The 24,690-nt window shown below is 42.5% G+C and overlaps 1 protein-coding gene across 11 annotated transcripts in view; it reads left to right on the top strand.

Moving 5' to 3' along the window:
* The window catches only part of PBX3 (PBX homeobox 3), a 241,853-nt gene that overhangs the window by 79,001 nt on the left and 138,162 nt on the right, over positions 1 to 24,690 (top strand). Inside the window, exon 1 of one of the 11 annotated variants that reach the window (XM_080989644.1) lies at positions 2,848 to 3,115. The exons of 9 other annotated variants lie outside the window; for them this stretch is intronic. Coding sequence is in view for 1 of the 2 variants with exons in the window: in XM_080989643.1 (XP_080845769.1) it covers positions 11,759 to 11,765 (7 nt within the window). In the remaining variant the exon portion in view is untranslated. Of the gene's footprint in view, positions 1 to 2,847; positions 3,116 to 11,743; positions 11,766 to 24,690 lie in introns of those variants that run through there. One more of the 11 variants, XM_080989643.1, reaches the window with a different exon arrangement.

Raw genomic sequence — 24,690 nt, 5'->3', positions numbered from 1 at the left:
GTGGGTAAGGAGCCTGGGTTGCACACATGCTTGTTTCGAGAGAGTGGAGAGAGAGAATCCTTACAGAACAGAACAGAAATACCTGTTATAATAAATTTTTTTTTTAAAAAAAATTTAATTAATTGCATTGTTACATACTTAGCAGTTGGGTTGTAAACTGCCTGCACACCTATCTCTTGTTTCTCTGCACATAAATGGGCTACAGATTTACCTTTAAAAAGTGAAGAGTAAAAAATTGAGTGAGGGGCCTGAAATAGCCCTCCTCCTGGCTAGGTTTCTTGTAAGCCCAAATGGTATTTGGAAGGGATAGATAACAGTCTACAAGAGCATCTGCAGCAAGCAGGTAGTGCCAGACATTGTTGTGTAGCTAAGACAACAAGAGAGGTATGAAGTGGTATGAAGATAAATGATGTGAAGTGGCAGCTGAGATGGAGGTCTTCTGCTAGTACTGGAGGAGGGGGTTATTTGGAATACTTAGTAGCTACCAGCCTTCCATGCACCTTAGTTGGAGGCCTCTGGGGATGGTAGCATGCAGGTAAGGGTTTCTAAATGGTTTTCTACTGGATGCAGTTTTTAACATTTTGAGGGTGCTTACAGTTTTGATATAGGGTCAACATTGCCCTTGCCAGTATACTTGAGCATCCATTCTGTTTTAGTTTCTTTAGTGCCTGAATCAGGATAGAGTAGTTAGTGCAGGATCTGCAAAACCACAAAGCTGCTAGGTAGATAGCAGCCCTGAATGGGGCCTTTAAATTCTCTAGTGAGCCTCAAAGGCCACTCCTGGTAGGAGGCCAGGGTCCTCCTGGTCTGCCAAGCTGTCACTTTCTAACATCTCCCCTTACATGTGACTAGCAGCTGTGGGGCTGTTCCACAATTCCCCTGGCACACACTGGAACTGTCCTGTGGCTGTCCTAGTTAAATGGGAAAGTCACAGAACAGTGGAGATGTGTGATGCGTGAACGCAGCCCATCCCTGCAGCTGGTGCTTCAAGTGTCCCACAGAAATGTTTTCACAGATGGAGAAGTCTTTGACATAAACAGATAATTCTCCCCAGTTGAAGATTTCCTCTGACTCTTTCCACTTATTCATTCAAAGGTCTGCTTAACTGGCAGTATCCAGGCACATGTCTGCTCAGCAACTCATTTCCAAGTCTATGCAAACTTTTGTTTCTTGTGTTTTCAAGATTGTCTTTGATTTCAATGCTCTGCACTGTGCATGATGGCTATATAACACTGCAAAGGCAATAGAATATACTGGAATATACAGTGCGAGTAATAATGCAGTGAGAGATGCTACTTTTCTACTTTTTAAAAATGCATTTACTGTATTAAATGAATCTATACCCTACCTCTCCTAAAAGTGGCTTGTAGAATAATAAAAAAGGAGAACACAGAATCCATACTAAAATAACTCTCATGAAACTGGAATAGCCCAGCAGCAGAAACAAGCATCCAGATAAAACTGCAATAAAAACTAGATTAAAAACAGCAACAATAAATCACAATATACATTGACACTCTGAGTAAAAAGACAGGCGGTGCAGGGAAACATTTTTTACCTGGTATGAAGGACATGGAAATCTAGGGAAGGTATGTTGAAAACCCAGTGCCTTCTGAAGACAGACAAGGGTGCCTGATGTTGGGGCTCTGTGGATCTATATGTATGGACAGGCTTATACAAGACTTGCACCATTACTTCTGTGGAGCCTGGTTAGGTTTAGAAGTATCCCTTGCTTTCTTATCTTCAAGTTCTGTTTCCCAGGATAGTGCTTCTCTCCTAATGTAAGTTTTGTGGAGATATTTTTCACTGAGTAGAAAGGTGGGATACATAAGAATTATTTCTTTTGTGTATTGAAGTATGGTTGGTGTTAGCATTGATGCAAGGAAGGCTTCCTTTTCTTTTCAGTACTGTAGGTGTTTTGTTTGTTTGTTTTTATATCCCTGCTGGCCTTTATTAAAGCTTTTAATTAGTACCTGGCATTGCAATTGAACATTTGCATGTGAGAGATGTGTCTTTGTAACAAGTAGCATTTGATCTTAAGCTGACCTCCAGAAGATTCCAAATTCCTGGAAATTCTTGTTCCAGCAGCATTTGAGTTGTGTTTCTCTTTTGTGTTGAAGCAAATGGTCAATTATAAATGTTCTCTTGGAGATGAGTAGAAAAATATTTGTTTGTTTTCTGACAAATAAGAAGTAAAGCCCCAGGCTCAAGTGGACTGCAGGTATCATTTGGGTACATTCAATCCTCAGATGACTCTCCATGTATGTTTTGCATAACCTGGTAGTGTACATGCAGCTATGCTGGAGTTTTCACTATTCACTATGTTTGTGAATAGTATTAAGAGTATATTGTGCTGCTCTGTTTAGCATAGTAGTGGTTTTAACTTTTTTAATGCTTTTTGAGTGTTCAGGGTATGTAATGAGACATTTTTCTGAATCATTTTTACAATAACCCTGGTGGGTAGGTCAGGGGCACTACTGCAGTCATCCCAGGGAGTGGCCAAGCTTTTACTTTGCTCTCCCTTCTTTCCTCATTGCCTATTTTGTCTTGCAAGTTATTATGGAACAACTGACACTCAGCGGACCTAAGCAGAATTCCACTTCATAATATGTAGAAATAAATTCTCACAAAACAGATAGGCAGATTAGTGTTGGTCATTTTATTTCACACACTCCAGCATTTTTAAAACTTTATTATTAAATGGATTGGTATGTTATGAATCTATTTATGGCATTTATATCCCTCTTTTCTTCCAAGCAGCTCAAGGTGACATCCATATTTCTCCTTCTCCCCATCTTCTCCTCACAACAATCCTGTGAGGCCGGTTAGGCTGAGAGGGAGTGGCTAGCCCAAGATCACCCAGTGCGTCTCAGGGCTGAGCAGGAAATTGAGCCCTGCTCTCCCAGGTCCAAGCCCAGCACTCTAACCTCTAGGCCGCATGGACTCTCCTGGAATCTTGGCATGCTGGCCGTGCGTTCCATGTCACCAAGCAACGGAGGCTGTGACTGTTTGAACTGAGGTTCTGGCATCCTCAGCGTCAAGAGGTTGGCAGAGGTTTGCTGTAGTGACCCTTGCTTATTTAGATTAGAATATGGCATCTCAGAGACTCCTGGAGGTAAGTGAAAGTTGGCATTTCCAGGGGACTTAGCTTTAGGATGTAGAATAATGGTATCACCAAGTTTGGCAAAGAGCTATCAATGGTCAAAAGAAGCTTCTGTTTGTGTTTGTTGGTTTGTTTATTTGAATGTAAGCCTGTGACTAGGGAGTGTCTTGTTTTTTATTTTGTATAAGCCTCTCTGGGAGCCTTTTTGGCTGAAAAGAGGAGTACAAATGCTCTGAATGAATGAGTACTTTCTCCCCATGGCCATCTCTGACCTTCATCTCTTGTTTCGGGTCTTTGGCACCTTCCTTCCTGCGGAGCAGCTCTTGGAGGCCAAGTGCTTCCTGGCCAGTGACCTTGCTGCTGAGAGCACCTTCGAGCCCTTGGACATCTCCCACTTGCTGCAAGAGTTCAGCGGCAAAGCAGTGGAGGTAGGATGCTGCCAGGGTAGGAGAGAAGAATCTCCACCTTGAAGTAGGGGAGTCCACCCCATGCCATTGGGTGGCCATGACACATGTTTGTTGGACCTGGAGGGCTAGTGTTGTGGTATCATAGCCAAGATTAGGTCCTTTTAACAGGAAGAGCAACAGAGCAGAAGCCGAGAAGGCAGGGACAGGCCTCTGTCCTCTAGGCGAGGCAGCAAGGGGTGAGATTGGTGCAGGTTTCCCATCTCTTTTTGCCATCTGCAGAGATGCAGCAGCACAGAGGGGCTGATCCAGATCACTGAGGGATCCTTCTGGAGTGCAGGAGACCAGGGAAGACCAAGCCATTTCCTCTCTCTGTGGCATGGCAGCAAGCAGTAGAGTTCCTGATGGAGCTGGACCACCTGTGGAGGGGTCAGGTTTAGAGGCAAAGCGCCTTTCTGGCCCCGCACCACTGCCCAGAGAACCAAATGGCCCCCTCCATGCAACAATGCGCCATCCCTGAGCCAATGGGTCTGACAGCTGCTCTTGTTTTTCCATTCACTGTGCCTGCAAGAGAATATGGCAGGAGTTTTCTGAAAGAGAGACAGTTACCCCTGTTACATCATATGTTAGGCGGGGTGGGGAGGGAGGTGGCTTTCTTTCTAGCTAAGGATCAGCACTTTTTAAAAGTATTAACTGTGGATTACAAATTTTAAAAAAGCTAATGAGTTTGGCAGAACTGTAATACTGTTTACATTTATCTTTTATTTAGTTAGTTGTACTATATTTATATTATAAATAGCAACCTATATCTGCATAAAATAGAAAATATACATTTAAATTATCAATTAGATGCCAAAAGTTAGAAACAAATAGACATAATAACACAGGGGATGAATAGTGAACAAATGTATTAGTAACTTTAAGAGTAGTTAAAAGTTCAAATGGATCTAATTTTTGCATTTTCAAAACTTGTTGCATACCATCATTCCTACGTCTCTTCCAATAGCTTTGGCAGTTGGATAGGCTAGCAGCTTTGTTACCTGCTCTGCTAAAAAGAACACTTTAGCAGGAAATGGATTTGTGAGAAAGTGTTGATAAGGCAGGGGGTTAGGTGATGTAACTTTTGAGCCTTTCTTAGGGTTTTCATGGACTACTTTTCTGATGCTGGGGCTATATTATTGAAGCTGGATGTCAGTGTGTGACAACTTCATTCAGTTGTAGCCTACTGTAGATGCACTAACCTGCAGAGAAACATTGAATAGTCTTTGGCTATGACACTCAGTTTTACTGTAAAACACATTTACTGTAAAAACAATTCACATTAACACCACTCCAGTTTTCAGAAACATTGCATGCATAAAAGAATTCTTCTCTTTTTTACAGGCTGCCTTTTCTCTTTCTCCTCCTATGAGCACTGTTATTATATTGCAAGTTCTATAGCTTTGTGCTGAAGTCCCTTGAAATGCTTTCTACTTTGTTGGTGGTGGTGTTGAAACCAGAAGCAAAACTACAATAGCACTCTCTTCCCTTGTTGCATAGGCTTTAATGCATTCTGCCATTGGGCTTGCTGGAGTAGAATTTCCATGTTTCCAGTCACTGTGTGAATTCTGGACTTAACACAGAATTTCCTTCCATCTTACACTTAAAATAAATAACATAGAAGAAAAAGAAGGAAGTTGAGAGCATTTATGCCACAAAACTGTGGTACAATGGATAGTGTGTGTGCCTTGGATAAGGGGGACACAGGTTCAAATGCCTGTTCGTTTCATGTGTCACGGGAAAGCAGAACGTGTGTAGTCACAAGTCTTAGTATAGCAAACACTATACAGGACTTTGGACAGCTCCAAGAGGCCCTGTTAAGGCAACTACCACAGTCTCTGTAGGGAGCTAGAGTCAACTGAAACCTTATGCCAGGGGTTGGCAAGGTTTACCGGCCATGGGCCGGATCACTCCCACAGAGATCGTCTGTGGGCCGGACTGGTGCAGCATGATGCCGGAAATCGTGTCTGTGCATGTCCGTGGCGCCGGAAATCGCTTCTGTGCATGCCCAGATGCCAAAAATCACGCCTGCACAGAAGTGATTTTCGGCATTTGGACATGCGCAGACATGGTTTCCGGTATCTGCACGTGCACAGACGCAATTTCCAGCACCGCTCGGCGAGTCCCCGAGCCGCGGTGCGCCGGTTTAGCACAGCACACGGGGGGAACTTGCTGAGCGGGCGGCTCAGTTTGGGGGTGGCTCATGGGCCAGTAAAATGGTCTTCGTGGGCCGCATCTGTCCCATGGGCCGCATGTTGCCGACCCCTGCCTTATGCAGTCTACTAGACCTTCACCTTCCCAGAGGAGCTGGCTGACTGGTGAAAGGGTCCTCTTATTCTGTGGGGCTGGGGAGATGGAGGTGCTGTAGGGGACAAAACAAGGTACTAGTAGTTTTCCATTTGAAAAAATATCTTGAAGCGAATTCTCTTTCCAGTTCTTAACCATAACTTCCCTGGGCCATTGCTCATTACACTGTTCAGCTTTTAAATTGTTCTGGAAAGATGGAGATACACAGGCTAGCTTGCTTTTCAGGTGGGCATATTTATAGGGTTATGGCCTTAGTGGTAGTAGGATCTAGTAGTGGAGAGGGTAGCACTGGGATGAAGAAGAATATGAGTCTCTAGTCCTTGCCAGTGAAGCAGGATCCTCTTCAGAAGCATACTTTCATCTGTGGGTGGGTTTTTAATACCTATCGGAGAGCTTTATGCACAACAATGGATACAATTTTCACATCCTGATCCCTGCACAAAGATTTTATGTTGTAGCAGGCCCATGCCAAGCTTGGGTCAGGAGTCTTGTCTGAATAAAGTTAACCAATTACCGGTAACTTGTGTCCAAAAGACACGCACACAGCGCCAAACCCAGAAGTGCCTAGAAACACATCACCAAAAAGAGTGGGATGAGGGCAGAACATATTGTGTTTAGATGCTCTCCGCTGACACATGCGGGGGCTGTTTATACTGACAGTATAAACTGAAGCAAAATAGCAGCCAGTCCCTTGCAGGGACCCCCCCCCCAAGCCAGCTTAGCCCTCCGAAGCCCAGGGCTAATGTATCCAGCTTCCCCCCCCCTCGGGCCTGTGTGGTGGTGACTGGAGATGCAATCCCAAGCACCACTTGGGGAAGGAATAGTCATAGTACCACTACCAGCAGCAGCAGAAGAAAAAACTTGGTGAAATTAAGGTGTAGTGCTTTTTCTGAGGTGGGGAAAGAATACTTTGGAAAATGTGATGTTGGAAGAGCCCCCTCAGTGGAGTACCAGTGATGAAGTTGGAAAGTATCTCTAGAGTTTCGCTTCTTATGTGGAATCTTCTCCAATGCTGAAGTGCTGTCAAAGCCTTTGTGATATACTGGATAGCAGGTTGGATTTGCACCAGGGAGATCAGGGTTCAAATACCCACTCAGCCATGAAGCTCAGGCAGCAAATGTCAGATGTTATAAAGAATGCTGAGGAAAGCCCCACGTCTTCAGTCCTTGGGTAATTTTCTTCAATCCTAGGTATATCAATACTTGGGATTCGAGGAAAGGTGCTCTGAACACCAATTCAAAAATGCATTCTCCTCCATATTGTAGCCCAGAGCAGCTTACAGCAGTTTAGCCTGAATGCAAAATTATTTCTGTCTCCAAGGTGTTCATAATATCTAATTAAGTAGCTTGAGGGATAAAAGAGTCCAAACACTGTAAAAATGATATTTTATAGACTGAAAACAGAATCATAGATTCTTAGAGTTGGAAGGGACCCTCTCCCTTCCAGAGCAACAGAAAACAAGTATGCTCTCTCTTCCATTTGCAGCCCTTAAGACAGGGGTCCTCAAACTACGGACCGCAGGTCAGATCTGGCTCACCAGGGTCCTGAACCCAGCCCGCCCGGCAATTGCCACCGCCACCCGGCATCTTCAGGTGCAAGAGGCAGGGAGGCAGGCTCCCCCAGGCCCAAGGAAAAAACCCGCTGATGCTGCCGCTGCCTTGTGGGCCAGGCTGGCGACTTCCTCTGTCCATGCGCCTGCTCTCTCTTGCTGCCACATGCTCACTTTCCCCTCACGGGCCTCGGCCGGCTCCCCTTGCCGGCTCCACCTTGGCCCACAAACGCCGCCCCTTTTTGTGAGGCCTGTGAGGCCTAGTCGCCTCTCCTCGCCGGGAAGGGGCGAGCCCTGTCCTTGCGGGCTGAGGGAACACGTTTAGCTCCTGCCGGCCTCCACTCAACACCCTGCAGCCTTGGCGCTCACGTGGGGCTTCGCAGGCCCTCTGCCTCAGGCAGGTCTGTGGGAAGCCTGTGGGCCCCTCAGGCTGCTCGTGGACTACAACTCCCATCAGCCCCCCCGAATGACCTGGTAGCAGGGGCTGATGGGAGATGGAGTCCAGGAGCTGCCTGAGGGCCGCTGGTTTAGCTTCCACAGGGTAAGGACTGGGATGTTGAAGGGAGGCTTTGTTTGCTGGTTGGATTTTGGATTCTGGCTAGGCAGTTCCAGCTGATGGATTTTCGTTTTCGGTAAGGGCTCAGTATGGGCTGTTTTAGCTTTTCGCAGAAAATAAGCAGAGATGGGGCCGACCCAATTAACTTTCAGTTTAATTTTAACCCCCCAAAGTAAAAAAATGTTGTTGTTTTTTAATCATGCTGCTAGGCCACACAAACACAAAAGTTGTGCAGTGTGGTGGGGGTGTTATCACATTGCAGCTTGCAGATGTCGGCGAAGAAACCGCCTTCTCAGGCTTACAATGGGGAATACACAGCACTAAAGGAAAAAGGAGTGGGAGGGAGGAGGTGGAAAAGCAAACCTATTTCTTCATGACTCAGTTCTTGCAAAGAGCAGGTGGAATAAGCCAAAAGCTGCTTGCATCACTTGCTACAACTAGCAGTGACAAATATGCAACTGGATATTGACCATCTCATTAGCCAAAAGCGGGCCCATACTTCCCATTGAAATACTTATAAGTTTATGTTGATTAAAATTGTTCTTCATTTTAAATATTATATTGTTTTTCTTGTTTTGTGCACCACAGATAAAATATGTGCAGTGTGTATAGGAATTTGTTCATATTTTTTTCAAACTATAGTCCAGTCTCTAACAGTGTCTGAGGGACAGTGAACTTGCCCCCTGTTTAAAAAGTCTGAGGACCCCTGCCTTAAGATATTTGAATATGGCTATCAGATCTCCTCTTTTCCAGGCTAAACATACCCAGCTTCTTCAAGCATTTCTCATAAGGCTTGGATTCCAGAGCCTTGATCATCTTGGTTGCCCTCCTCTACACACTCTCCAGCTTGTAACATCCTTCTTAAATTGTGGTGCCCAGAATTGGACACAGTATTCTAGGTGTTGTCTGACCAAGGCAGAATAGAGTGGTACTATTCCTTTCCTTAATCTGGACACTATACTTCTGTTGATGCAGCGAAGAATAGCATTACCTTTTTGTGCTGCTGCATCACACTGTTGACTCATGTTAAGCTTGTGGTACTGCTAGTGTGTCCCCCATCCTATATTTGTGCATCTGGTTCTTCCTGCTTAAGTGCAGAACCTTACATTTGTCCCTACTGAAATTCATTTTGTTAGCTTGTGCCCAGTTCTCCAATCTGTTAAGGTCATTATGAATTCTGATTCTGTCTTCTGCGGCATTCGCTACCTCTCATCTGCTGGTGCCATCTGCAAATTGGATGAGCCCCACCCCCCACTCACCCCCCACTTCATCCAAGTCATTTATAAGATGCTGAACAACAGTAGGCCCAGGACAGAACCCTGCAGTACCCCACTTGTCACTTTTTTCCAGGATGATGAGGAACCATTAGTACTCTTTGGGTTCAGTCAGTCAACTAGCTACAAATCCACCTAACAGTTACATCGTTCAACCCATATTTTACCAGATTCCTCACGAGAATATCATGGGGGACTTTGTCAAAAGGCTTTGTCAAAAAATTACAACGGAAGATGAATAAAAAAAATTAAAAGCACCACTGACCCCACCTCACTCCACCTCAAGCAGTAGCACTAAGCTGCAAACTTTCCTTTGTTCTTGAACTAATAAATTGCAATACAGAATTCCATCTGGCTACCATCACAATGCACAGCAGAAGTAGCCAACATGGAACTACACCTCCTGACCTTTGGCCATGCTGACTGGGGATGGTGGTAGTACAACAACACCTGGAAGGCACCAGATTGTCTACTTCTGGCCTACAACATACTTCACATAGCATTAAAAATGTGTGTGTACACCCCCCCTAAAGACCCATACTACACCTTACCTATTCAGTTCCATCCACTTAAAGTGCTTTCTGTGGCATCTATTCTACACTTATTCATTTTCTCTTTTTGTTAGCTGACAGCCATCAGACAGATGCCTTGGTGAAACTGAGGAGCCAGGCATGGCAAGCAATATTACCATCATCCTCTTCCCCTACCCCAAATTTTTCATCTCAGTGATGGATTGAATTTCTGCATTGTGGGATAGGTAGAATGGAGACTAGAGTTCTGTCCCAGGTGTGGTGGTGATTCATTTGAAGCATTTCTAAGAAGGGAGGTAGATCTTTGCTCCCAGGTTCTGCAGTGCTCCTCTTGCAACATTAGTACCAGTTACTGTGTGTGCTCTTCCATCATACCCTAGTTTATCTTTGGTTTTCAGTTAATTCTTCCCACATGTCCCCTCCCCCCTTGCCAAGATTTCCTGTGTTTTTTTATGACTTGGCCTTATCATTGCAAGATGCACCAACCACCACCTTTGTGAATCTTTTTACGTCTTCTAAGTCTAAAGCAACTCTGTTTTTTGGTAGGGGCATCTCTGAATGTGGAAATAAGCCATGTAAAAATTGCTACAGAATTTTAACACATGATCTTTTAGAAAAAGTCAGATAAAAATAAATGGGTTAGGATACTGTTGTTGTTCTTTACTTCTTTTTTAAGTCTTGTTTAAACATTGATAAAATCTATAGAAAATGGTTATCTCCAAAAGGCACCTGTCTTGACAGCCCAAACTGCCCTTCCATGTCATCTATCCATAACATTTAAAATTATTCTCCACCTGTGGCATGTGGCAAATTGATTAAAGAAATTTCTTGCCAGAAAACCCTGTGGATGAAGTGACTCTGCAACTCAAGCAAATGAGCCAAGCTGTGTGTTATATTAGAAGGCCAAAAACATAGAAAGTCAGTGTCGAGTGGCTATGAGTTGGGTTCTGAGCATGAGCAAATATCTGTTGTTTAAGAGCAAAGAGCCAGTGGAAGGGAGTGAATACTCCCATCACTCTTCCTCGTTTCACTGGGGTACCTGCCTGATTGCTGTTGGCAAACAAAATGCCAATATGAATAAATTTGGGGAGTGCCTGCTGCAATTTGGAAATGCATAAGCAGAAGTATGTACAAGTGTGTCTGTTTTCACACATGTGCAGAAGATTGTTCTGTCACTAATTTGGTAATCTGCAGTTACTATAATGGTTCCAGAAGAGGATGAGGGTCTTCAGAATTTCAGTTTCTGGGGCACAATAATAAAATCTTGCTATTTATAGGTCATGTACCAATTGATTCTCATCCTAAAATGTGTCACCTGAATGATTCTGCAATGTGGTTGGCATGGGAGAACCTGCAACCTTTGTTGGAGAATTTGCAGTTTGCATTCCTCTTGTGCCAGTTTTGGGGATTCCTGTTGACAAATTCTTCATTTTCTTTGGTCGGAAGGAGGATGGGTTTCATGCTCATTATCCCCTGCTTTCTTGAAACCCCTGCTGCCTTCATCTGTGCCTGTGTAGATCTGAGCCTCTCTATTCATTGCAGGCGCAATGGTAGAATATGTTAATTGCAAATAAATGCCCTTTTGAAAATCTTGTTGTTTTTTAAATGATGACTTTATAGCATGAAACATGCTTGTCCTTTCCTTACATGTGTGACTCCCAGTCTGCAGCATCTCAGATAGAATACACAGGCTGTGTTTCCAGGGTGGTGGTGGGGAGAGAGAATGAGCTTCCCTTTATCTTTATTTATTTATTAATAAAAGACAAAATGCCTTGGGGAAACAAAAGGTCTTAATGGCTGGTGCTTGGTATCCTTGACAACAGTCCCCAAAGAATATTACATTAGGGGCATGGGAGAACTTTTAAAAAAATAAGTAATGGAATTCCGTCTCCGTGATGCTTTTAGTAGTCATTTCGGCCACGGTGCAGCGAGGTCATAAGCTGAGCTCGGTGAAGGGAGCCAGAACATGAAATGATGCTGAGAGAACGTCTGGGAGATGAGAGGTACAGAATTACAAGCGAAAGTGCAGGCCTGCTGAGGCAATTACAGCTTAATGGGGTCATTTGGAAGGCAATTGCCAGGGGTTAATGTAGTATGGAGAGATGAGGTGAGATTGAAGTGAAATTTGGGGCTGGGAATGTGTTAAGATGAAAGATCAGAGTGCAGTGGATTCTGCAAAGCACAGGAAAAAGGTTTATAGCATGCAAAAAAAGGGGGGTGGGGAAGTAAAAAAAAAATAGAATAAATAGTAGGCCAGCTGCTTCCAAATAAGTAAATAAAATCTTGAAGTGGACCTTCTTCTATTTGGATATCTCTGTTCGGAACTGATTCTTCTCTAGAAAAAGCACATTAATGACGAAGAGTTGATTTGATGTCAAAGTTCTGCTGTGGACAGACAGAAAATGTTTGCAGCCCACTGAGTGCTGCCATGCGTTTCTCCAGCATCGCCCCCTCTTGAAATGAACGGAGATTGCGCAGAAGCAACACTTAGTGGATTGCAGTAAATGTGCTTGCGGTCTTCTCATTATTGTTCTTCCTCTGTGCAGTCTCAATCATTCTTAGCTGTGCACGCCTGCTCTGTTGTACGCTTTGGGTATTTATTTTGTAAGAATTCACTGTTTTGGAACTAAAAAGTGAGACACAGGCCCACATACATATATTTTGATGTATTTTCAGTGGATTCATCACATTATCTTTTCAGGCATTAAAATAATAACTTGCAACGTGTCAAAATATTACAAGAATGTAAGCTAGCATACTCAGAGTGTGAGTATTTTGGTGTGCTTAAATATTACAGGTGTTTTAAATTAAAAACGTCAAACCATGAAGGCATAATGGAAGTAATCTGTCTCTCCCTTTTTAAAAAACAAAACAAAAAACCACACAACACCACCCATAGCTTTAAACTGCATCTAGCATGTTTGGCTTTTCCTCATTGTGAACAAGGGAAGTTCATAAGAATTCAAAGGACAAAAGAGATCATTATGCCTTGTTACCTCAGCTAGTTCATTACCTTAATTGCTGAGCGTAATCCGGGCTTGGAAGAAAACTCTAGGGCTTTAAGGAGATCAACAGAGGCACCTTATGGCACAGAAAATGGAAACGCTTTCGTGTTACCACTGCTGTTCCAGGAGCTCTAAACCTTGATCAAAGGCTGAACTTTTCTTAAGGTCGACCATGTGAAAATCCCACTAGAGCTGTACCAAGCGCTGAACCGTAATGAAGTGTAGTAGGTTGAGCACCATTTCTGTTTAAATGTGTGACCGTCCTGGATCACTGGCTAGTGAGAGCACATTATCATCCTCTCAGGTGAAATTTTAACATAGTTATATTTAGCAAGGGATAATAGTCTCTTTGGTGCTCTGTAGATGGCATGGACTAAAGAAAAACCTCAAAGCATACAAAGCTGCTGCAGGTTTTATTTATTTTATTCATTTTGAGCCAACATAGGGCAATCTAATTGAACTCAGTATCACTTTCCAGTTGTAGTGTGCTCAATATCTCTCTAGCTGTATGCACAGTGAAGTATCTTGCAGGTAACCTTGGAACACTTGCATACATGATACTCATTTGCATGTTACTTTTGTTTACTTCTTTGTGACCTCAGTGTAGTCCAGCAAGCAGTTCATTGGCCATGTAGAATACAACTCCGGAAGAGCTAAGGAGCAGGCTGTCCTGCTCCTACCCTTAGGAAGAGCTCTGTGATTCTCTGTGCATGCCTCAAAGTAGCAGGATGAGTGCTGCCCTTCTCAGTTCACTTGACAGCTGCAAAAACAGTAGCAGTAGCTCTAAGCTTTCTTGAGGTAATTACCCTAGCAAGCTTTCACTTTGTAGCCTTTTAGGCTATGTCTTGCCTCTTTTATCTCTAGTTTTCATTGGGGATTTTTCCAGCCACTGTGGGTAACACCACTAAATTTTACTTTTTTTTTGTTTATGGGAATAGATTACCATAGCTCACTCACTTTGTGTCCTGGCCTCCCTCCAAGGACCACAGAGCAGCATACATGGGTCAGTCTCCTATCCAGAAAACTGGCTAGTCCTAGATCTGCTCAGCTTCAGAGATGGCGCCTTCAGACCATTTCTCCATAATTACTGAAAATAATTCAGCAGAGTTTTGGAAAGGTGAAAATAAATCATATTAATTGTAACCATATCAGAGCAAATTCATGGGTTTCCACCCTCATTCAAGCAGTGAGAAAAAGCTTTTAAAAAACCAACTTTGAGAAAATTATCCAGTTGTCCCATCTGCTGACCCAGTTCTGACCCTTAACAGTTGTATATTTGGGGGCTTTTAATTTTTTTTAAAAATACAGTAAAATGAAACCATATGACCTTTAAAAGCATGGTTGAGTAGCATTCATTTTACAACCATCAAAGCAACTCTTTACTGTTGTAAGGTAGGGAAAAATCAATGATGCAATCTTTTTCCTTTTGCCTCGTGCAATCCGTAATTGAAATGGAAAATCAAATGAACGGCTAACAGATAATTGTTTTATCAATATTCCTTGCCTGCCCTACAAGGGTCAGCCTGGAATGATCATGAGGCACGGATATGATGAGGACAAAATGTGAAATTGAACAGCAAGGAGGCAATAAATCAGTCTTGACAAGAAAGAGTGACCAGCATGTAGCCTTTGCAGGCAGCTTTGGGGACACTTTTTGTCTCAGGTGTCTACAGTGATTTGAAAATGTGAGAATATAATATTTGAAGCTCTACTCCTGGGTAAACAAGAGCAGACTATTTTGAGGCAAAGACAGCATCAAACAGGCAGTCTGTTTTTCAAAAATGTTAAGGATAGAGGACATTGGAGGGGAATCACATTGTGGAATAATAGAATATCCTGAGCTTGTAATAACAGAGCATCCCTCATTGCTCTGGGGGCTGGGGGGGGGTAGCAAGTCAGGGCAGCACCTTGTACTTAAAGACACATTTTGGTTTTCTCTGCCTTGTACCCTAGTAGGATATTTCTGATCCCCAAAGCATATAAGGAAGATATATTTAATTTGCTTTGTTTTCCTTTTAAGAAGGCCTGGCCACTGGCATTTTGTTAGCCATTGTGAGAACAGGATATTGGACTAGATGGACCACTGGCCTGATCCAGAAAGCTCTCATGTTCTTAGGTCAGTTTAGAAATTCTTCCATTTCCCTCCTTGTACACTGTCATGTTTTTGTTTTTGTAGACTTAGGTGTACGTTTTGCCTAAACCAGTATGGCTGGGTGTGTCATTTTGAAGACCTCTAGATGTACTTAGATCCTAAGCTGGAATGGTAGCACCAACAAGGGCCCCTGGGTACTCATATAATGGACACAGCACATACCTTTAACATTTTTCAAGCTGCTAGTTTTTTTTCTTATATATGAACATAAAAATAGTCCTGCTGGACTGCCCCGAAAGCTCATCTAGTCTAGCATGCTGTTTCCCTTAGTATCAACCAGATCCTATACTATGGGGCATTCCAAGTGTGGTTATACAATCACTTTGTATAAAAGCATTACAATATTATCAGTTTTATTGTTTGATTCCTTTCTTAATGACCCTAGCATGAACCCCTTTCATAGCTTTGTCACTGCCACCTCAGACCCCATCAGTACAGTGGTACCTCAGGTTAAGTACTTAATTCGTTCCGCAGGTCCGTTCTTAACCTGAAACTGTTCTTAACCTGAAGCATCACTTTAGCTAATGGGGCCTCCTGCTGTTGCCGCGCCGCCGGAGCCCAATTTCTGTTCTTATCCTGAAACAAAGTTCTTAACCTGAAGCACTATTTCTGGGTTAGCAAAGTCTGTAACCTGAAGTGTATGTAACCTGAAGCGTATGTAACCTGAGGTACCACTGTATATACGCGCTTAGGATTTTTTGCCCAATATGTGTCACTTTATACTTCCTTATATTTAATTGCATTTGCCATTTTAATATCTATTCATGCAGTTTCGAGAGATCCTTTTGAAGCTCCTGGCAATTACTTTTTTTAATCTTATCACTCTAAATAATTTGGTGTCATCAGTAAACCTGTCCACTTCACTACTCACCCCTAATCCTAGGTCATTTATGAGCAAGATAAAAGACACTGGTCCTTATACAGATCCTTGTGAGACCACACTTTTTACATCCTCACTGTGAGAATTGCCATTTATTCCTAGTATCTGCTTCCTGTTCTTTAATCAGTTACTGATATATAGAGGAGCCTGTATTTTGTGCACAGAAAGACTTGTGGCAGACCAAACTTTAGACATTTTCCCCCCTGCAGAGACTGTTGCATGTATAGACCCTGCATATATTATCTTCTAGCATGGAGAAACCATACACACAGGGTGGGGAAGTCAGCCATTTCCCCCCATGCATCTTTAAGGGGAAGTGTCCATAGTTCTTAGTACATGGGGAGTAGAGTTCACTTTGTGTCATGAACTGCTCCTCCATGTGGGGAGCCCATGTGAGGCTCTCTGGGAAGAACCTTATGTGTTGATTCCATCCAGGCTGGCCATTGGTTCCTCCTTGGCAGCAAGGATGATGCAAAACTAGGTAGTGTGAGCAAGTGTGATCTTGAGCTGCCTAATGGCCTCTCAATTTCCTCTTAAAATGATACATAAATAAGCAGTCCCTTCAAAATAGCTGGATTCAGTAAGTTCATTTTTTGATTTAACTTTTAGAAATTCTGTAATCGGTTTGTGTTCCTGAGTGGGTTGTAAGTTTAGGGGTCCTGTGCAGATAAATATTTCTTATCTTCTTTATTTGATTCGGAATAAGTGGTCTGAAACTTGATCACTTGCTTGAAATCAGATGCCAGAAATAAATAAGGGCAAGTCAAAAATTACTTCCATTTTTAGAAGTAGAGTTCAGAAGAAGGCAGGACAGGAAAAATGGCTAGGACACCTGGATATTAGCACAGAGTCTTTAAGAGCACATCTTACACAGAACAGGCCAAAAAGAAAAAAGAAAAACAAAACAAAGCTGGCAGCTGCAATATTTTCAGTATGGCTAGGATGTCCAGGGCAGATTTGCTTTTATACAGCTTCATGTCATATACCTAGAAAGCATCTGTCTGTCTTAAAAACTATCCATATAAAAACATTTGAAGAAGCATTTTTCTTCTCTCCATGTGAAAGTAAGTGAAAAGGGAGTTTACAGATGCTGAGAAGGGAATATAAGCATGCATCCCACTTCTTCCTGAGTTTTTGCTCAGTGTTACTTTTATAGACTGGACGGGGTTACTAACACTCAAGTATAAGTGTTGGCTTTGATTCACAGGACTATGAGAAAATGCCATTTCACCTTATGTACATTTGAATTTTTGTTCAAGCTAGTGGAAGTCTTCTTGTAGTGCAGCAAATAACATCAAGGGCTGCATTATATTATGACATGGCGATTAAGGAAGATCCAGACTGTAGCATATGAAAATAGTGGGCCATAAAAGGTTTTGAAAAGTGGTTGTACAAAGTCTTGAGCAAATAAATGAACCTCTCTGCATTTGGCATCACATATTGCCACATGATGCTTTTCTGCTACCCTTTTGTTTTGGATCCAAGTAATTCTTATGTAGTTAAGTTTATAGGCACAAGAATACCTGACAATTGGGGTCTAGTAAACAAAAGCTTATGCCACTATAGATCTATTGGTTTTTAAGTGCCATTGAGCACTTTTTGTCTTCAATCAGAGCATCACCTCCGATACCCCAGCAGTTTGAAAGCATACCAGTGCAAGTAGATAAATAGGTACCACTGCAGCAGGAAGGTAAATGGTGTTTCCGTGCACTCTGGCATTCATCACAGTCCTCCATTGCACCAGAAGCGGTTTAGTCATGATGGCCACATGACCTGGAAAGAGCTGTCTGTGTACAAACGCCGGCTCCCTCGGCCTGAAAGCAGAGATGAGTGCCGCACTCCATAGTCACCTTTGACTGGACTTAACCATCCAGGGGTTCTTTACCTTCACCTTACCCTGGGAATGTTATCAATTAAAAACAACAACACCATTTTGGATGGGTGATTTTTAAGATTACTTTTTAATGGTTTTTACAATTTATTTTTGCACTACCAACTGCTACTTTGCAGATGACATAGTATATACATATTAATTAAACAAGCTATCAGATTTCCACTTTTTGCAGCCGAAGTGTGGGAATAGGAAACCTGTGGCCTTCCATATGTCATTAGGACTCCAATTTCCATTAACCGCAACCTGCATAGTTGATGAACAGGAATGATGGGAGTTGTGAAAGAGGAGGTATGTAGGGATGATAAGGTAGCATTTAACATGCTTTGAGGGAAGCAGTTTGAGTGCAAACTTCTAAAGACAGCTGCTAGTTAGTTGGCTTGGCTCTGAAAAGCAGAAGCTGGAATTCCTCCCTCTGCTATCCCAATGTACTTTCAATTGGACTTGAGGTACATAATTTTTCTTCTGGAGTGCAGTTGGTCACACTACCCCAAGTCTGGACTCTAGCAGCCTAGCCTTCCTACACTGATATTGCACACCCCACAATTCCTGTTTGTAAGCCCTTCTATAAGTTTTAGCCTATGGCATGGAACACATGTGTTGTGTTACAGAACTCAGTAGCAGTCAGTGCTCTGGGTCAAATATGGAGTGGATATCTTGTGCCTTCACTCTGCTTTCCACACACACATCCCTGTGTGTCACTTTCTGCAATCACTGTCCTTCATGTCCTTGAGGCTGACATAGTTTAAATACAAGCCTCTCCAATTTTATCAGCTGTTTAAAAATAGTTCAGGAGCAACTCTGAAGGACATCCCCACCCCACCACCCCAGGTGATCTGTGCTGTTTTTGCTAAAAGAGCTGCATTTCCATTCCTTGTGCTGGGCAGCTGAAGGTCTACTTTCTTATCCTAAACATGCATGGCTTTTTTTTAATCATACCCTTCCTCAATCTTGAAAGATAGTCGTGCCTCCCTTTCTTCTCTCCCTGGGGCAGGAAGCCTGTACCAGCTGTGTGATCCTTACATTCAGTAACTGCTTCCATAAAAATATTTGCTGAGCATATGGTGCGTATAGGCATTCCAAATAAACAGCATAAATCCAGGTGTATGGGAGTGCGGTGGTTACAGTCCATCATGCCATTAATGCTCTTTTCAGAAATGCCCGGAGTACGTATTTGCACCATGGTGCCTAATGGCTCCAGAGAAGCTGTTCGAACTGTCAGGCTATTAATCTGCCTTTTTAATGGTTCTGTTCTATGGATGAATGTTTGTGTTTTTATTTATCTCACACACACACACACACACACACACACACACACACACACCATGACTGGATTTGCTGTAAAGAGCCTTGATGTAAACACTGAGAGCATTCCTGAAATTCTCATTTTAATAGAACACTATTAAAATATAAACTCCCAACTTTAAAAGGGGGAGTTTTCCATCTCCCCTTCTTCTTCCTTAACACCTCAGATTGTGCCTCCTGGCTCTAAAAGGGATGCCAGGCTCAGCAGTCCGTTGAGATGATCTTTTAAAAATCTCTAAATATATTTTGATGAGAGGGCCCAGCTGCTGCTGCTGCTTCCCAGCAATTTGAAGACGGCTTTCATCAGCTGCTTGGTGATTTTCAGTGGGAAAAGGGCTGGCTTTCATTGATGTATTCCATATCTCCAGATTCCTACAGAAGATGATGAAGCACTAGAATGGTTTCAAGAAGAAAGTAAATGGTACTTCATGGGTTTTGTAAGATTTCTTTTTTAAAAAAAACATGGAAAGTAAAGAGGTGTTTTGACTTGGGCAGCTTTGAAATAGGGCAGCATTTTCTCTCTCCATTCTTGTTTGCTTGCTCCAAGACGAACCTGCTCACCTTTTAAGTTCAGTCTCTGAGACCTTATTCTCTGCTCTCTCCATTCACAAATGGGTTCAAGCGGCAGAGGTTTCTCAGTAATAGCACCATAATGATGGAACTTACACCCTGTGTGTCATGGATTGGCTGGATGCAGAGGAGTAGTGGGAGGGACCACTGAGGAATCCCCAAGGGAACCCACAGGGGCTCAGAGCCAGGGGATTGGTGGTGGGATGGTGATGTGTGGTCAGAAGGAGAAGAGGGAGCAGATTGGGAGAAGGAGGTGCTGGAAGCTGAAGAGGCAACAGGGTTTAGTGAGCAGGAAGAAGCTGGGCAGAGAGCAGTTCAAGCTCAGAAGCAGAAGAGGAGGTGGGCCAAGAGACAGGGATGAAGCAGGCTGCTGAAGAAGCCAGGGAGTTTACCCTTCCTGCTGCAACCGGCTTCCCTTCCCCCGGTCATCTAGAACATGCAGGTAAATGAAAAGTATGGAGCACTGAGACACAAGGTGACAGAGTCTTAGGCTGTTGGGGGAGGGACCAGGAGAGGAGCCTTAGCAGTGGGAAGACAGGGACCTTCAGTCCTCGCAACTGCCTCATTGGGGCAAGACCTACTGGGAAGAGTTTCTGGGAAGGGTTAACGTCACTGACAATGGTGTTTTTATTGCTGACCTACTCCTGATTTTGATTTTGATGTAGTTTTGGTATTGGTACCTTTTATTTAAGTTACTGTTTACGGTAAATGGATTGCTAATAAAGTGAAATGATATGTGGGTGGTCAATCCTCCACTATTGTACTATTACTGCATAAATTACATGATGCACAGCACACCAGCAAATAAAAAGCACCCAGTCTGGGACGACCCTAAAAACAAAAAGAGAGAGCTTATCTGCTCTGGAGCTGACGGAGCTGACAGTAGGAAATAGGGTGGGTTAAAGGTTTGGTTCCTAAATAGAGAGAACCTGAAAGCTTGTTGGAAGCCATTCATGTAATGTGCAGATGTGTAGAGGGCAACTGACCATCTTGGTGATAAGAGTTTGCTCAGAGGTCTTTGGAATTACTTGACACACCCTAAAGAAAGAGGTACATGTCACAGGGATGGTTTCTGGCAATTTTGGTGAAACCTCACACTGAAAAACAATGATTGCAGAACCTTCACTAAGGTGAATCAATGGTCAAGTCCTGAAGAAGATTTTTTTGGTAGTACAGTATTTAGGTGTTTTATGAATTTGGGTGCTGGTTAATAGTTCTTAGAAACCAAAGCAGTCAGTGTTGCTGTGGTCTTTGTGTGTTCTGCAAATACTTGCAGAAACCCAAATCTTTTAACAAGTTTTTTTTTCCAAAGCAGAGAGAACTGTTCTTCATGCATCAAACTGGAGAAGTCTTCAGCTTATATTTTAATGCATGTTTCATTATGTGTGTTGGCTTTGTGTGTGTACCTATACTTAATATTGTAACACAGTGTTGTCTGTTTATTTAGTGGCTGGCTTTATATTTTTATTTGCTGTTTTGCTGTTTATGGCTGTTTAGAACTGTGTTTTCTATTTGAAAGCCATCTTGAGCCATTTGCAGTGAAAGATGAAATAATTTCTATAAATATATTTATAAAATGTTCACCATGTGTGTTGCTCTTTACTGAGTATTGTAAACATAAGAGATCCCTGCCCTTGAAGAGCTTGCCATCTAAATTCAGACTGAGAAGGGATGAATTTGAGCAAATGGAGTTACAAGTGCTTAGCTTTGTTTCTGTTGCGGGGCAGGGTGAGGATTAAGGGCTTTGCATAAGAGGTAGGGAGGTTTTCATTTCAGATTTAAATTAGTGGGGTGTGGGGAAGGCAGCATGTTGTAGGTGTTCTGAGAGATACAGTGGTACCTTTATTTAAGAACAGCTTAGTTTATGAACAACTTGGTTTAAGAACGCTGCAAACCCAGAAGTAGGTGTTTTGGTTTGTGAACTTGGAATAAGAACATGTGAGGCTTCCTGTTGAGTGTGTTCCATTTGTAAATTGAGTCCCCCGCTGCTATGGGAAAGCACACCTTGGTTTAAGAACACTTTGGTTTAAGAACGGACTTTTGGAACAGATTAAGTTCGTAAACCAAGGTACCACTGTATAATTCCAGGCATATGGGGACAGCAAGGGAGAGTGAGTAGACTTGTGAATTCAGAGATTTCACTTTGGTGTTGGGTCTATAAACTTTTGTATACCAAGCAGAAAAGGTGTACCATATAACACCATTTAAGGTGTGTTGATAATCCTATATTTTGCCTTGTCACACCACCCTCCAGACATGCATGCATCCTCAGGTTCTGATGAATAAGTGGTATGTGCTCCAGGGGTGGTTTATGGGTCTTGTTGAACCTAAACTACTTTTGCTTGCAAGATGCAGGGTGGAATGACATTGTGCATTTATGGAATCTTTGCTGGGTTGAGAAACATGATTAAGGCCAATCAATTCTTTCTCTGTTGACAAGGATGAGTGGAAGATTTGGCACCCTGCTGCATACTTGGGAGCAAATACTATGTGCTACTAGGAAAACTTTGCTCTTAGCATACTAGCATATCTCAACTCCCAAGACACTTGTGATGTGATGGTTTTGATAGAGAGCCTTGTAGACACAAATTACAGAGAATAGAAGAAACTTGGATTTGCATATAGTAATTATATGTCTAGATTAAAGTTTAGACATAATAATTATAATTGCATGGAATCATGGACTCATAGAGTTGGTAGGGACCACAAGCATCATCCAGTCCAACCCTCTGCAATGCAGGAATCTTTCACCGAATGTTGGGTTTGAACCCACAGCTCTGAGTCTCATCCTCTAGCAACTGAGCTGGCAAGTGGTCATACCAAGCATCTCACATTTATGGGGAAGACTGTGACCAGTTGGCCTGTGTGTCTGCTTGGTCTGCTGTCCAGATGCTAACTGCTGATGGGCCACACTGAGGCTTCTGCTCTCTTTTTCTCTTCAAAGCAGACTTGGAAGGGATAGCCCTTCAAATAGAGGACATATTCAAACACAGAAACATTGTAAAGTAGGGCATTCTGGCCATCTCACTTAAAGGAGGGCTAAATTATCTTTGTGGTGCCAGACTATTCCTCTGTGTTCACTCTAGCACTATCTCCTGCACTTGTATGTTGTTGTTTTAGCATAGCTTGGCCAGTTTTTGCTGGTAAGCTCCATGCCTATCGTATGTAGTGATGACATTGTTGAATACCTGTATTTTTATTTATATATTCACATTCCATTTTCCCCAAAATGCAGGGCTTTAAAAGTTAAAAGCAGCATTTTGAATTGGGCCTGGAAGCAGATTCACATCCAGTATAACTGATGTACAAAAGGTTAACTATACAGCTGGAATGGGGGTTGTTAGCTTTCAGGGCTGAAAACCAGAGCTCTTTTCACTGGACTAGCTCTAGAAATGATGACATAGGTTACCCCTTCCCTCATTGATACTCTCTTCCCACCCCTTTCCAGGCACAAATTTTATATATATATATATACACACATACACATACTTCTGATTTAAAATCAACTCAGTATTTAAATTAAATTGGCCTGGGATTTAGTTTAAAACAATTTTAATTGACAAACATTTTGTCTCTTGTACTATATTAGTTTGCAGGAACACAATGGTAGTTACAGTAATCTCCTCTCCTCCCTCTTTCCTTTAGTATTCAGTATACTTAGGAAAACAATGTTGCGTTAACTTAATATGGCTTGTAAAAATTGGTGATGAAAAAACAAAGTCAAAACAAAATTAGTGCACAAAAATCAACATTCTAAATCAAGCTAAAAGTCTCTTCCCATTTTGCTCACTATCCTCCTTGCAGAGCATTGACAAAAATATGAAATTGATTTGGTTGAAGGGTGTTAAAGAGCCGACAGCCAAATGTCACAAACAATGAATGGCTGCAGTGTTGAAAAAATCAATAGGGAGGTTAAAGCTGGTCTTGAGGAAGACTTGGCAGACTGCTCTGTTCCAGGAAGATATCTGTCTTCTAGCCTTGGTTGCATGATCAAAAGGAAAACTTGAAAGGTTTAATGAAGGAAGATACTATAAAATCTGACAACAGAAATATAGACACCGTGGTAAACTGCAGTGCGCATCAGCAAGAGCAGCTCGTAGATACACTTTTCAGTCTGAAAAAAATATTATCGGTAAAGATGTCAAGGGGTGGGGGTAGGTGGGGAAATTAGTGCACACTTTCCTTGCTTTCTTCATTGGGATAAACACCAGTTTGTGCTGTATGTTTGTTCAACAACATAGCAAATGTATAGTGCAAAATAATTAGCATGTTAATTAGGAAACCATAATATTTCCAAATCATGGCATGCTGAGTGTGCAGGTCTAAAATACAGTGGTACCTCTGGTTATGAACTTAATTCATTCCAGAGGTCCGTTCTTAAGCTGAAGTCGTTCTTATCCTGAGGCGTGCTTTCGCTAACGGGGCCTCCTGCTGCGCGCGTGTCTCTGGCGCAAGATTTCTGTTCACATCCTGGGGTAAAGTTCGCAACCAGGAGCAGCTACTTCCAGGTTAGTGGAGCTCTTAACCTGAAGTGTTCTTAACCAGAAGCATTTGTTACCAGAGGTGCCACTGTAGTGATAGCACTTGGGGTCAGAGGTAATGTTTATAGGAAAATAAGGGGCACAAATTGACTATTAAAAGCATTATTCTGACACGGCACATTTTACAAGTCTACTAGAAAATCACGACCTTCATCCCAGACACATTGGGGGTCCATCCTTTTTTAAAGGGGGGGGGAAAGGGTTTGAAGTAAAGCATAGTGAGTCTTAAGCAACATTTTCAGTGTGTTGTCTTTAAACACTTAAATAGGATGCTTATCTGTCTTTCCCCTCTTGTTTCTCCAAAAAGACATACATTCAACTCAGTATTCAGGTTAAATATTACACAGCTTTCACCAAAACTGTGTTAAACATGTGCAAACATGCACATGCATTTCACAAGACTATGTAGGTTTCCTTGTCATCTGTCAGATCCAGGGAAATCTCTCTCTCTCTCTCTCTCTCTCTCTCTCTCTCTCTCTCTCTCCCCCTTCACCCTCTTTCCCCCCTCCTCCTAGAAAAATGAACTCATTAGTTTAAAACTCCCTAATGCCACATTTAGCTCAAACAGCGAAGATGATAACCTT

Source organism: Podarcis pityusensis, assembly GCF_964106645.2.
Source record: "Podarcis pityusensis genome assembly, chromosome: Z".
Lineage (NCBI taxonomy): Eukaryota > Metazoa > Chordata > Lepidosauria > Squamata > Lacertidae > Podarcis > Podarcis pityusensis.
Note: the sequence above shows the minus strand (reverse complement) of the source record. Positions and strands in the feature narration are given on the sequence as shown.